General features: G+C 44.7%; 1 protein-coding gene and 1 long non-coding RNA gene across 4 annotated transcripts in view; one reads left to right on the top strand and one right to left on the bottom strand.

Annotated features, from left to right (window-relative positions):
- Positions 1-15,438, bottom strand: part of epoa (erythropoietin a) — a 61,822-nt gene that overhangs the window by 18,913 nt on the left and 27,471 nt on the right. For 2 of the 3 annotated variants that reach the window (XM_048524013.2, XM_048524014.2), the window contains exon 3: positions 14,662-14,748. The exons of the other annotated variant lie outside the window; for it this stretch is intronic. In XM_048524013.2, the coding sequence (XP_048379970.1) occupies positions 14,662-14,748 (87 nt within the window). The remainder of the gene's footprint in view (positions 1-14,661; positions 14,749-15,438) is intronic. 3 annotated transcript variants of the gene reach the window in all.
- The window catches only part of LOC125448612 (uncharacterized), a 72,209-nt gene that overhangs the window by 35,486 nt on the left and 21,285 nt on the right, over positions 1-15,438 (top strand). The gene's annotated exons all lie outside the window — the stretch shown is intronic.

Raw genomic sequence — 15,438 nt, 5'->3', positions numbered from 1 at the left:
GCCAGCCAATTCTGTATCCAAGCAGCTAAGTTCCCCTGTATCCCATTCCTCCTGACCTTCTGAATGAGCCTACCATGGGGAACCTTATCAAATGCCTTACTGAAGTCAATATACACCACATCCACAGCTCGACCCTCATCAACCTTTCTAGTCACATCCTCAAAAAACTCGATAAGGTTTGTAAGGCATGACCTACACCTCACAAAGCCGTGTTGACTGTATTTGATCAAGCCATGCTCTTCCAGATGGTCATAAATCTTATCCCTCAGAATCCTTTCTAACACCTTGCAGACGACAGACGTGAGACTTACCGGTCTATAATTGCCGGGGATTTCCCTATTTCCTTTCTTGAAGAGAGGAATTACATTTGCCTCTCTCCAGTCCTCAGGTACGACTCCAGTGGAGAGCGAGGATGCAAAGATCTTCGCAAGTGGCGAAGCAATTGCATTTCTCGCTTCCCAAAGCAGCCGAGGACAAATCTGATCCGGGCCTGGCGACTTGTCAATCTTAATGTTTGACAAAATTTTCAGCACATCAGCTTCGTCTATCTCTATCCATTCCAGCATGCACACCTGCTCTTCAAAGGTTTCATTCACTACAAAGTTCGTTTCTTTCGTAATGACAGAAGCAAAAAACTCATTTAGGGCTTCCCCTCCCTCCTCAGGTTCCACACACAAGTTCCCTATGCTATCCCTGATCGGCCCTACTCTTTCTTTGACCATTCTCTTATTCCTCACCTAAGTGTAAAATGCCTTTGTGTTTTCCCGGATTCCTTCTGCCAAGCCTTTCTCGTGCCCCCTCCTGGCTCTCCTCAGACCATTTTTGAGCTCCTTCCTTGCCTGCATGTAATCCTCTCTAGCTGAACTTGACTCTAGCTTCCTCCACCTTATGTAAGCTACCTTCTTCCTTTTCACTAGAAGCTCCACCGCTCTCGTCATCCAAGGTTCCTTAATCTTACCCCTTCTTGCCTGTATCAGAGGGACATATTTACTCATCACTCCCAACAACTGTTCCTTAAACCGTCTCCAAATGTCTATAGTTCCCTTACCATGGAACAACTGCTCCCAGTCCATGCTTCCTAACTCATGTCTAATCGCATCATAGTTTCCTCTTCCCCAATTAAATATCCTCCCATTCTGCCTAATCCTCTCCTTCTCCATAGCTATGTAGAATGTGAGGCAGTTATGGTCACTATCACCAAAATGCTCTCCCACCACAAGATCTGATACCTACCCCGGCTCGTTTCCGAGCACCAAGTCTAGAATGGCCTCTCCCCTCGTCGGCCTGTCAACGTACTGCGTTAGGAAACCCTCCTGAACACACCTTACAAAAACAGTTCCATTCAAATCTTCTGCTCAAAGGAGGTTCCAATCAATATTAGGAAAGTTAAAGTCACCCATTACAACAACCCTACTGCGTGCACACTTTTCCAAAATCTGTCGACCTATGCTTTCTTCAATCTCCCTGCTGCTATTGGGGGGCCTGTAGTAAACCCCTAACGAGGTGACTACTCCCTTGGTGTTCCTAATTTCCACCCATACTGACTCAGTAGGCAGATCTTCCTCGACAAAGGAAGCTTCTGTAGCTGTGATACCCTTTCTGATTAGTAGTGCTACACCCCCTCCTCTTTTTCCCCCCTCCCTTTTCTTTTTAAATGTTCTAAACCCTGGAACATCCAGCAACCATTCCTGCCCATGAGAAACCCATGTCTCTGTTATGGCCACAACATCATAGCACCAGGTACTGATCCATGCTCTAAGTTCATCACTTTTATTCCTGATACTCCTTGCATTAAAGCAAACACACTTTAACCGATCCCTTGGTTCCTTCCCAGGAAAATCCTTCCCACTAGCTGGTCTACCTCTTGCTACTGCCTCACCTGCATCAACACTCACCTCTGGTACACAGCTCAGGTTCCCACCCCCCTGCCATACTAGTTTAAACCCTCTCGAACTACTCGAGCAAACCTTCCACCCAGGACATTGGTCCCCTTCCAGTTCAGATGCAACCCGTCCTGCTTGTACAGGTCCCACCTTCCCCAGAAGGCATCCCAATTATCAACATATCTGAAGCCCTCCCTCCTACACCAGCTGCGTAGCCACGTGTTCAGCTGCGCCCGCTCCCTGTTCCTCACCTCGCTATCTCGTGGCACCGGTAGTAAACCAGAGAACACTACTCTGTTCGTCCTGCTCTGCAGCTTCCATCCTAACTCCCTGAAATCACTTTTTATATCCTCAAACCTATTTCTGGCTATATCATTAGTGCCAATATGTAACACGATTTCTGGCTGTTCACCCTCCCCTTTTAGAACCTTATACACCCGATGGGAGACGTCCCGGACCCTGGCACCAGGGAGGCAACATACCTTCCGGGAATCCCGATCTTGCCCACAAAATCTCCTGTCGATTCCCCTAACTATCGAGTCCCCTACCATGAGTACTTTTCTATTCTGCCCCCTTCCCTTCTTTGCCAGTGTCAGGCTCAGTGCCAGAGAACTGACTACTATGGCTTTCCTCTGGTAGGTCATCCCCCCCAGCAGTATCCAAAACGGTATACTTATTGCTGAGGGGAATGCCCACAGGGGATCTCTGCACTGTCTGTCTGTCTGTCCCCTTTCCTCCCCCTAACTGTAACCCATCTATCCTCGTCCTGAGCCTTAGGAGTGACCAACTCCCGATAACTCCTCTCAATTACCCCCTCTGCCTCCAGAATGAAAAAGGGAAGGAAATCTGCTAACCTCCCCCAGTCTGTTCAAAATGTGACTTTAGACCCATTGTGACGTGGTTGAATGTGGTCTCAAATGGACTAGTAAGTTTTTCAGTTGAAGGTCAATTAGAGATGGTCAACAATTATTTCCATTGCACAAAGATATCCACATCCCATTCAAAAAATATCTTAATACCCTCTTCCCTCAAGTTCCTGAAGTTGTCTTGATCCTAGTTCCTCATTCAATACTTCATGATAACGCTCTTCCTTTTGGCCAAAAACCTCCCCTAATGCTCCCTCCTAGCTCCCAATTTGTCTTTGGTATTTGAACCCTCTCTTAATCTTAAAAAATGTAATCAAGTCATTTTAAATTGTTGATTGGCAAGCCTAGTTCAGATGTGACCCTGGAAAATGCACCAGGGAGCTTTAATTTAATGCTTTTGCTTTTGCTTAATTTTCAAAAGTAGCAATGCCGAACACGTGCCTTTATCTTGCATAAGAAATGTTGCTTCTAACAAGTGTGAATGAGCTGCATTGTGAGCCTGACTGATAATTTTAAATTGGTAGTTGAAGTAATTTGTAGATTTGGGATTGTTTGGCAAATGCTGTCCAATTGGAAATCTTATCAACCAAGTGACTATTTTGCTCACGTCAGTCTGCCATTGACACTTATGGGCTCTGCGCCTAAACCCTTGTGAATTAGGATTGTCCTACAGCCTGTTTGTCTTTAAACATTAATAGGTCTATATAATCTCACTCTACAAACTGGGATCCTGTACCCATGAACAGAAGAACAATAAAAGAACAGCACGATGCTATTCAGTCCCTCAAACTTGTTCAGCCATTCAGTTAAATGATCACCATATTCTGAACTTAACCTGCAATCCCTGTCCCTAACAAAACCCTATTGATCCGCTCCTTGAAAATTTAAAAATTGGTCCCCCTGCTTCTCCTAAATCATCACAACATTCACAATCATTTGAGGAAACAGCGTTCCACATTTTCACTATCTTTTATATGAAAACATGATTTTGCTATTAAATTGTCTTGTTCTGATTTAACGATAATCTTGCTTGTTGTAGATTTCAAAGGCACCAGTTTCCTTCATCAAACTTACCAAATGTGTTTGTCATTTTTAAGGCTTCTAGTTAATTGGAAGTACAAGCCAAGCTTATGCAATCCTTTTTAACCCCTTTAAGTTTTGGTACAATCATGGTGAATTTCATCCATAGCCAAGTCCAGTTTGGCTCACATGTCCATTTTCTACAAGTCTGATATTATTCAGCTAAAACAGACATTGAAATACCTTTGGTGAATTCACTATGGTTTAAAATGGCAATACTGAAATGACTCAATGTGATGGTGTTACATTGTGGAACAGCATCAAATCTAATATCAAGGTAGATATCTGGTGTCAGATACTGATACTAGGTACAGATTAGGACAATTTTTCCAAAACTTTTCCCGTAATGACCCCATTTTGATGACCTAGACATAAATAAAAATCATGAAGTTGGTGAAAGAACCTTGAAGGTGATATTTATTTGAATCCTCCAACATCAGCCATCTTGTATTAAAACTTTCTCTCACATTCCATGTAAACTACCTTACTGATTTTGTGACTGGTCTGACTCCGAACTGCTGATCAGTCAGGCAAAAATTAGCAAGTTATCAACCCGATGCAATTTCAAACACAGGACAGTTGAACAGACCTTGAAGGTGCTGGTCACCTTCCAAGTCTGTTCTCCTGTTTCAAGGAACTCCATGCTTGAGTTCCTCTAATTAAGTTTTCACTCTTGGTACAGTGCCAAGCGGCTTGTGACAAAGTTAAACTGTCCTTCCCCTTTTCCTTCTCAATCTGTCGGCAGACTTTGATACCATTGTACAATCCACCTCGATTGTCTCTATTACTGTTCAGCTGAGTGGGACTGCCCTTGTCCAGTTCCATTCTTATCTATTTAATCGTGCCCAGAGAAGCACTTGCAGTGATTTCTAATCCTCCTCTTACACCTCCCCTTCTGGTATTTCCCCAAGGATTCCTCATTGGTCCCCATCTATTTCTCACCTACATGTAGATCCTCAGTGACTTCATCTGAAAGCACTGATTTAGTTTTCCAATGTATGCTGATGGCACCCAGTTTTACCTCACCACTACCTCTCTTGACTCCCAATTGTTGCTCAACTATCAATCTACTTATCCAATATCCAGTACTGTACAACTAGAAATTTCCTCCTAGTAGATATGGGAAGACCAAAACCATCTTTAATCAGAGAACATCGAACATAGAACATTACAGCATAGTACAGGCCCTTTGGCCCTCGATGTTGTGCCAACCTGTCAAACCGATCTCAAGCCCATCTAACCTACACTATTCCATGTATGTCCATATGCTTATCCAATGACAACTTAAATGTACCTAAAGTTGGCGAATCTACTATCGTTGCAGGCAAAGCGTTCCATTCCCTTACTACTGAGTAAAGAAACTACTCTGACATCTATCCTATATCTTTCACCCCTCAATTTTAAGCAAAGCCCCCTTGTGCTCGCCGTCACCACCTCAGGAAAAAGGCTCTCCCTATCCACCCTATCTAACCTTCTGATTATTTTATATGTTTCAATTAAGTCACCTCTCAACCTTCTTCTCTGTAATGAAAACAGCCTCAAGTCCCTCAGCCTTTCCTCGTAAGACCTTCCCTCCATACCAGGCAACATCCTAGTAAATCTCCTCTGCACCCTTTCCAAAGCTTCCACATCCTTATAGTGACGAAGGATGCTGTAGGTTGCAGAGAGACATAGATAAGCTGCAGAGCTGGGCTGAGAGGTGGCAAATGGAGTTTAATGCAGACAAGTGTGAGGTGATGCACTTTGGTAGGAATAACTGGAAGGCAAAGTACTGGGCTAATGGTAAGATTCTTAGTAGTGTAGATGAGCAGAGAGATCTCGGTGTCCACGTACACAGATCCTTGAAAGTTGCCACCCAGGTTGACAGGGCTGTTAAGAAGGCATACAGTGTTTTAGCTTTTATTAATAGAGGGATCGAGTTCCGGAATCAAGAGGTTATGGTAAAGCTGTACAAAACTCTGGTGCGGCTGCAATTGGAGTATTGTGTACAGTTCTGGTCACCGCATTATAAGAAGGATGTGGAAGCTCTGGAAAGGGTGCAGAGGAGATTTACTAGGATGTTGCCTGGTATGGAGGGAAGGTCTTACGAGGAAAGGCTGAGGGACTTGAGGCTGTTTTCATTAGAGAGAAGAAGGTTGAGAGGTGACTTAATTGAAACATATAAAATAAGCAGAGGGTTAGATAGGGTGGACAGGGAGAGCCTTTTTCCTAGGATGGTGACGGCGAGCACGAGGGGGCATAGCTTTAAATTGAGGGGTGAAAGATAGAGGACAGATGTCAGAGGTAGTTTCTTTACTCAGAGAGTAGTAAGGGAATGGAATGCTTTGCCTGCAACGGTAGTAGATTCGCCAACTTTAGGTACATTTAAGTCGTCATTGGATAAGCATATGGATATACATGGAATAGTGTAGGTTAGATGGGCTTGAGATCGGTATGACAGGTCGGCACAACATCGAGGGCCGAAGGGCCTGTACTGTGCTGTAATGTTCTATCCTTCTTATAATGCGGTGACCAGAACTGTACACAATACTCCAAGTGCGGCTGCACCAGAGTTTTGTACAGCTTCACCATAACCTCTTGGTTCTGGAACTCGATCCCTCTATTAATAAAAGCTAAAACACTGTATGCCTTCTTAACAGCCCTGTCAACCTGGGTGGCAACTTTCAAAGGATCTGTGTACATGGACACCGAGATCTCTCTGCTCATCTACACTACTAAGAATCTTACCATTAGCCCAGTACTTTGCCTTCCGGTTATTCCTACAAAAGTGCATCACCTCACACTTGTCTGCATTAAACTCCATTTGCCACCTCTCAGCCCAGCTCTGCAGCTTATCTATGTCTCTCTGCAACCTACAGCATCCTTCGTCACTATCCACAACTCCACCGACCTTAGTGTCATCTGCAAATTTACTAACCCATCCTTCTACGCCCTCATCCAGGTCATTTATAAAAATGACAAACAGCAGTGGACCCAACACCGACCCTTGCGGTACACCACTAGTAACTGGTCTCCAGGATGAACATTTCCCATCAACTACCACCCTCTGTCTTCTTTCAGCAAGCCAATTTCCGATCCAAACTGCTATATCTCCCATAATTCCATTCCTCCGCATTTTGTACAATAGCCTATTGTGGGGAACCTTATCGAACGCCTTGCTGAAATCCATATACGCCACATCAACCGGTTTACTCTCGTCTACCTGTTTGGTCACCTTCTCAAAGAACTCAACAAGGTTTGTGAGGCACAACCTTCCCTTCACAAAACCATGCTGACTATCCCTAATCAACTTATTATTTTCCAGATGATTATAAATCCTATCCCTTATAACCTTTTCCAACACCTTACCAACAACTGAGGTAAGGCTCACTGGTCTATAATTACCAGGGTTTTCTCTCCTCCCCTTCTTGAATAGGGGAACCACATTTGTTATCCTCCAGTCGTCTGGCACTATTCCTGTAGACAATGACGAGTTAAAGATCAATGTCAAAGGCTCGGCAATCTCTTCCCTGGCTTCCCAGAGGATTCTAGGATAAATCCCATCCGGCCCAGGGTTGTTATCTATCTTCACCCTCTGTAGGATTTCTAATAACTCTTCCTTGTGAACCTCAATCTCACCTAGTCTAGTAGCCTGTATCTCAGTATTCTCCTCGACAACATTGTCGTTTTCTAGAGTGAATACTGTTGAAAAATATTCATTTAGCGCTTCCCCTATCTCATCTGACTCCACACACAACTTACCACTACTATCCTTGATTGGGCCTAATCTTACTTTCGTCATTCTTTTATTCCTTAAATACCTATAGAAAGCCTTAGGGTTTACCCTGATCCTATCCGCCAACAACTTCTGATGTCTCCTCCTGGCTCTTCTCAGCTCTCTCTTTAGATCTTTCCTGGCTACCTCGTAGCCCTCAAGCACCCTAACTGAGCCTTCACATCTCATCCTAACATAAGCCTTCTTCTTCCTCTTGACCAGAGATTCCACCTCCTTTGTAAACCACGGCTCCCGCACTCTACAGCTTCCTCCCTGCCTGACAGGTACGTACTTATCTAGGACACACAGGAGCTTTTCCTTGAATAAGCTCCACATTTCTAATGTGCCCATCCCCTGCAGTTTCCTTCCCCATCCTATGCTCCCTAAATCTTGCCTAATCTCATCGTAATTGCCTTTCCCCCAGCTATAACTCTTGCCCAGTGGTATACACCTATCCCTTTCCATTACTAAAGTAAACATAACAGAATTGTGATCGCTATCACCAAAGTGCTCACCTACTTCCAAATCTACCACCTGGCCAGGCTCATTACCCAGTATCAAATCTAATGTGGCTTCGCCCCTTGTTGGCCTATCTACATACTGTGTCAGGAAGCCCTCCTGCACACACTGGAACAAAAACTGACCCATCTGTAGTACTCGAACTATAGTGTTCCCAGTCAATATTTGGAAAGTTGAAGTCCCCCATGACAACTACCCTGTCTCTCTCACACCTATCAAGAATCATCTTTGCTATCCTTTCCTCTACATCTCTGGAACTATTCGGAGGCCTACAGAAAACTCCTAACAGGGTGACCTCTCCTTTCCTGTTTCTAACCTCAGCCCATACTACCTCAGTTGACAAGTCCCCAAACATCCTTTCTGCAACTGTAATACTGTCCTTGACCAACAATGCCACACCTCCCCCTCTTTTACCATCTTCTCTGTTCTTACTGAAACATCTAAATCCCGGAACCTGCAACAACCATTCCTGTCCCTGCTCTACCCATATCCCCGAAATGGCCACAACATCGAAGTCCCAGGTACTAACCCACGCTGCAGCTTCACCCACCTTATTCTGGACGCTCCTGGCGTTGAAGTAGACACACTTCAAACCAACTTCTTGCTTGCCGGTGCCATCTTGCGTCCCTGAAACTTTATTTCGGACCACCCTACTCTCAACCTTTTCTATACTTGAACTACAATTTTGGTTCCCATCCCCCTGTTGAATTAGTTTAAACCCACCCGAATAGCCTTAGCAAATTTCCCCCCCAGGATGTCGGTACCCCTCTGGTTCGGGTGAAGACCATCTTGTTTGTAGAGGTCCCACCTACCCCAGAAAGAGCCCCAATTATCCAAGAATCCAAAACCCTCCCTCCTGCACCATCCCTGTAGCCACGTGTTCAACTCCTCTCTCTCCCTATTCCTCGCCTCACTCGCACGTGGCACGGGCACCAAACCAGAGCGAACAACTCTGTTCGTCCTAGCTCTCAGCTTCCATCCTAGCTCCCCGAATTTCTGCCTTAAATCCCCATCTCTCTTCCTACCTCTGTCATTGGTGCCAATGTGGACCACGACTTGGGGCTGCTCCCCCTCCCCCTTAAGGATCCCAAAAACACGATCAGAGACATCACGCACCCTGGCACCTGGGAGGCAACACACCAACCGTGAGTCTCTCTCGTCCCCACAGAACCTCCTATCTGTCCCCCTAACTATGGAGTCCCCAATGACTAATGCTCTGCTCCTCTTCCCCCTTCCCTTCTGAGCAGCAGGGACAGACTCTGTGCCAGAGACCTGTGCCCCACTGCTTTTCCCTGGTAAGTCGTCCCCCCCCAACACTATCCAAAACGGTATACTTATTGTTGAGGGGAATGGCCACAGGGGATCCCTGCACTGCCTGCCGGTTCCCTTTCCGTCCCCTGACCGTAACCCATCTGCCTTTTTCCTGTACCTGAGGAGTGACTACCTCCCTGTAACTCCTCTCAATAACCCCCTCTGCCTCCCGAATGATCCGAAGTTCATCCAGCTCCAGCTCCAGTTCCCTAACGCGGTTTTCAAGGAGCTGGAGTTGGGTGCACTTCCCGCAGATGTAGTCAGCAGGAACACTAGTGGTGACCCTTACGTCCCACATTCTGCAGGAGGAACATTCAACTGCCCTGACCTCCATTCCCCTTATTCTGAATTCCCAAGACTTAAAAAATAAAGAATAAAAAATAAACTTGTTACCTTACATACAGAACCTTTTTTTTTGGTTAGAGGAAGAGGATGGGTGGGAGACACTACCCGAGTAGTGTTTCGGGTAACGCAACCACACAAATATATTACCTCACTCACTCACCAGTCCTGTGTCGGCTCCTGCTCAGCGTACCTCCGCCTATTCACGAGGTAAGCTTTTTAAAGATTCAAAAACAGTGACTCACCAGCTTCCCGACAGGCCCCTGCTCCAAGCTCCCGCTCGCGCTGCTGCTCAACCAGAAATCCTTGCTATGAACTATGTTACCTGGAGACTGAATCCATCATTCACAACAGGCTGGGTCACATGTGACCCTGAGGTGAGCTTCCAACCACATTATTCAGGCCATCACTCAGACCACTCACTTCCATTTCTGTAATAACATTTAACTCTACTGCTGCTGAAACCATCAGCCGTGCCTTCGTCACCTGGAGTTGAATATTCCAAATCACGCCTGGACAACCTTCCAGAGTCTTCATGAACCTGACAGTGTCCAACGCTCCATTACCTGTATCCTTACTCCTGTTCACCTCTCACTCCCTGTGCTTTCTGCACTGGGCTCCCACTCAAAACAGTGCCTCAGTCTTAAAACTCTTATTAATGTTTTCAAATGCCTGCATAACATCACCCCTCTCAATCTCTGTAATCTCCTCCAGCCCTCCTGGATCTCTGTGCTCCCCTGATTCTGGCCCTTTGAGCATTCCCTAATTTTAGTCACTCTCTCTCTCTCTCCTACTTTAAGAATCTCACTAAAACCTACCCCTTTGGCTAAGCTTTTGCTCATTTGCTCTAATATGGTGGTAAGAACATATGCAATTAGAGTAGCAGAAGACCATTCGGTCCTCGTCCACCTTGCTCTGCCATTCAAGACAATCATGCTGATGCCACATTTTCTTGATTCACTGGGAAACCAAAAATCTGTCAATTAAATATGTTCAACGATAAAGCATTTACAATCCTCTGGGGCACAGTATCTGAAGGTTAACAACTCTCTGCATGACAAAATTCCTCCTCATCTCAGTCTTTAACAATTGTTCCCCTTTTCCTGAGAGACCATGCTTCTGCATTCTAAATTCCCTGAACGGTGGAAACAACCTGTCAGTGAATTTTCTGTTTCTCGGAGATCACTTCTCATTTTTTCAAATTCCACACTGTAAAAGCCCAATTTACTTCTCATCACAGGACATCCCAGAACCAATCTGAATGAACTTTTGGGGCATTAGCTCCAATGTAGATATATCTTTCCTTAAACGTGGGTGCCAACATAGCACAAATCAATCAAGGTGTTGTATAACCAAAACTCTGAAGCAAGGTTTCCTTGATCCAGCACTCCAAGCTCCTTGCAATAAGGACTGATGTGCATTTTGACTTGCAAATTGCATGCTGTACATGTATGAATTTTGTAGTCCTTATACAAGCTCTTCTAAGAAGTGGAAGAGCCCAGCACATCAGTGCAAAAGATAAGGCTGAAGCATCCGCAGCAATCTTTAGCCAGAAGTGCTGAGTGGATGATCCATCTCAACCTGCTCCAGTGGCCCCCAGCATTACAGGTACCAGTCCTTAGCCAATTCGATTCTCTCCACGTGATATCAAGAAATAGTTGGAGACACTGGATACTGCAAGGGCTTTGGGCACTGACAACATTCCGACAATAGTACTAAAGACTTGTGCTCCAGAACCTGTACTCCCCTAACCAAGCCGTTCCAGTACAATTACAACAGTGGTATTACCCGACAATGTGAAAAATTACCCAAGTATGTCCAGTACACAAAAGGCAGGACGAGTCCAACCCGGCCAACTACCATCCCTTCAGTCCACTCTGGATAAAAGTAAAGTGATGGAAGGTGTCATCAACAGTGCTATCAAGCAGCACCTGCTGAGAAATAACCTGCTCAGTGACCCCCAGTTTGGGTTCCGCCAGGGCCACTCAGCTCTTGATCTCATTACAGCTTTGGTTCAAACATGGACAAAAAGAGGTGAATTCCAGAGGTGACATGAGAGTGACAGCCCTTGATATCAAATCTGCATTTGACCAAGTGTGGCATCAAGGAGACCTAACAAAACTGGAATCAATGGGTATCAGGGGCAAACTCTCCGATAGTTGGAGTCATACCTGACACAGAGGAAGATGGTCGTAGTTGTTGGAGCTCAATCATCTTAGCTCCAGGATATCTTTGCAGGAGTTCCTCAGGGTAGTGTCCTAGGCCCAACCATCTTCAGCTACTTCATCAATGACCTTCCCTCCATTGTTAAGGTCAGAAGTGGGGATGTTCGCTGATGATTGCACAATGTTCAGCACTGTTCATGACTCCTTAGATACTGAAGCAGTCCATGTTCAAATGCAACAAGATCAGGACAATATCCAGGCTTGGGCTGACAGGTGGCAAGTGATATTCTCACCATTCAAGTGCCAGGCTATGACCATCACCAATAAAAGACAGTCTAACCACCGTTCCTTGACATTTAATGGTATTACCATCACTGAATCCCTGACTATCAACATCCTGGATGTTATCATTGACCAGAAACTCAGCTGGACTCACCACATTAACACAGTGGCTACAAGAGCAGGCCAGAAGCTAGGAATGCTGTGGTGAGTAATTCACTCCTGAAAGCCTGTCCCACCATCTACAAGGCACAAGTCAGGAGTGTGATGGAATATTCCCCATTTGCAGCCCCAACAACACTCAAGAAGCTTGACACTTATGCAAGCCCACTTGATTGGCACTACATCCTCAAGCATCCACTCCCTCCACCACCGACTCTTAGTAGTAGCCTTGTGTACTATCTACAAGATGCTCTGCAGAAATTCACCAAAGATCCTCAGACAGCATCTTCGAAACCCTTGACCACTTCCATCTAGAAGAACAAAGGCAGCAGATATATGGGAACACCATCACCTCCAGGTTCCACTCCAGGCCACTCACCATCTTGACTTGGAAATATATTGCTGTTCCTTCACTGTCGCTAGGTCAAGATCCTGGAATTCCCTCCCTAATAGCATTGTGGGTCAACCCACAGCAGGAGTACTGCTGCAGTTCAGGAAGGCAGCTCACCACCACCTTCTCAAGGGTGACTAGTGATGGGTAAGAAATGCTGGCCAGCCTGGGTGCCCACATCCCACAAATGAATAGAAAAAAAAATGACTAGACATGTTCCCAGGAATACCCTTCTTAAGTACAGCCATAAGTTATCCATAACCAAAGTTGCCACTCCCCCTCCTCACTTGACTCCCCTTCTATCCTTCTCATAGCTTCTATATTGTGGAACATTAAGCTACCAGCCCTGTCCATCCTTAAGCCACATATCTGTAACAACTATGGAATCCCAGTCCTATGTTCACAAAAATGCCCTGAGTTAATCTGCCTTACCTGTCAGGCCTAATGTAGTTTAATTTGGCTGTCTTACCTCATTCTCTGCCAAGCTCTCATTTGCCTTGACTATTTGACTTGTTTCCCTTATCTACTGTACACAGCTCAGCCTTTTCTCTTTATCACCATCACTTTGGTTCCCACCAACCCCCTTGCTGGTTTAAAGCTTCCCAAGCAGCACAATATCTCCCCACAAGGATATTAGTCCCAATCCAATTTAGATTGAACACATGCCTCTTATACAGATCATTTATAACCCTGAAGATATCCCAATGGTCCAAAAATGTGAATGATTGCCTCCTGCACCAACTCCTCACCCATGCATTCATCTGCTCTATCCTTCCATTCCTATTGTCATTAGCATATGGCACTGTTAGTAGTCCAGATATTACTACCCTTGAGGGGCTTTTTTTTAAACCTCCTGCCTGGTTTCCGATATTCTCTCTGCAGAACCTCATCCCTTTCAAAAGCTACGTGGTTGGTACCAATTTGGATAATGACCTCCTACTGGTCACTCTCCCCTTTCAGAATATTCTATACCCTTGCTGAGACATCCTTGACCCAGGCACTAAAGAGGCAATACACCATCCTGATGTCTCACTGATAGCTGCAGAAACGTACTGTAGAAAGCTGTTACATAAGTGCAAGTTGCTATGTTGCTGAAAATAACTGGTCTCATCAAGAAGACCCTCATTACAGTAACATTAATGGAAACTATTACATTTTAAACATATTTTCTGATCCTTGCAATTGCAAATGCTTTCAATACCATTTAAGCCTCTCTAAGTCTATATAAGGGAGATTCTCCTATTGGTTTAAAATCTATAATGTTCAACTGTTATTCAGCTAGATTTAAAACAGCTGGACTCAACTGTACTCAGAATAGAGACAGCTTTGTATCCATAACTATTGTGAACTAAGATGAGACAGGCAAAGCTCATTTTGCATCAGATCTTTAATTTAATCACTTCGGCTTGACTGAAAACCAACAATGAAACACTATATGTCCAATTCTTAAATGTCCTTTCTGTTTACCGCAGTGGGTGTAGCGAAAACCAGATGCATAGGTACAATGTTAAATGGGTTGAAGAGAACTCTTGATCGAGCAACTTCCAGTATCCAGTATGACTGATATGGGAAATGCAATACTCCCTATAGGTGTACATCATGCTGTCAACAAATGTTAATTGCCAAGACATTCATCCTAACCACAGTAGATGCCAACATTCCTCTTTCATTTCCAACCTAGAATTAGGGTCAGTTTTAGGGGTGACGCATAGCTGTCCTGTTCTAACAACTTAATTTGATTATTTCTAGTATTAATCCATTTCAAATTCTTTTTCCTGCTCCAGTAGGTCAGAATACCAGGCCAGTCAGAATTTTTGGACTACAGTTGATGACCTCAGTTCGGTGATTAGCCAGATACTATTTCATTTATATGCTTATCGGTATAACTATGAACAGAAAACCAACTTACGTCCTTTGTTTCCCATTCTCTGTAGTTGACATTGGTTTTTGGAAGAGTAAAGATTCCTGGGAGAGTGCAGGCTTCCTCACACTGTTTCTAAATGGAAGGACATCACAGTCAGGCAAAGAACCAGAGTTCCTCCCCACCTATTGACACTCAGTTTCAATTCCCCACCTTGAGAGCAAAACTTTAGGAACAGGTGGCAGGACATTGATGAAAGGTTTCCAAAGAGTAGATCTTGCAATCTAAATTAAAGCTTGGTTGTTTTAGAGTGCTGATGTGGAGCATTTTTTTTTGTTCCCAGTCTGTGAGCATCACTGGCTGGGCAGCATTTAATGTCCATCCTAATTAGCCCTTGAGGAAATGGTGGTGAACCGTCTGCTTCAACTACTGTAGTCTATGTGATGTAGACACTCACAGTGCTGTCAAGAAGGACATTCCAGGATTTTGACCTGGCAACAGTGAAGGGGTGATAATATATTTTCAAATCAGGCTGGTATGTTGCTTGAAAGGGAACTTGCAGGTGGTCCTGTTTCTATTGGTCTGCTGCCCTTGTCTTTCTAAGAGAAGGCCTTGGGTCAGGAAGGTTGAAGGAGTCTTAGTACATTCCTGCAGTGTATCTTGTAGGTGGTACACCCTGCTGAAACTGTGGTCAGCAGAGAAAGGACATGAGGGGCAAATTTTTTTTCATGGAGAGTGGTCCGTGTGTGGAATGAACTGCCAGAGAAAGTGGTGGATGCAGGTACAATTATAATGTTTAAAAGACATTTGGATAAGTTCACAAAT

Source organism: Stegostoma tigrinum, chromosome 45 (genome assembly GCF_030684315.1).
Source record: "Stegostoma tigrinum isolate sSteTig4 chromosome 45, sSteTig4.hap1, whole genome shotgun sequence".
In the NCBI taxonomy this organism is placed as follows: Eukaryota; Metazoa; Chordata; class Chondrichthyes; order Orectolobiformes; family Stegostomatidae; genus Stegostoma; species Stegostoma tigrinum.
The sequence above is the reverse complement of the archived record's forward strand: the minus strand, read 5'-3'. Positions and strand labels throughout refer to the sequence as shown.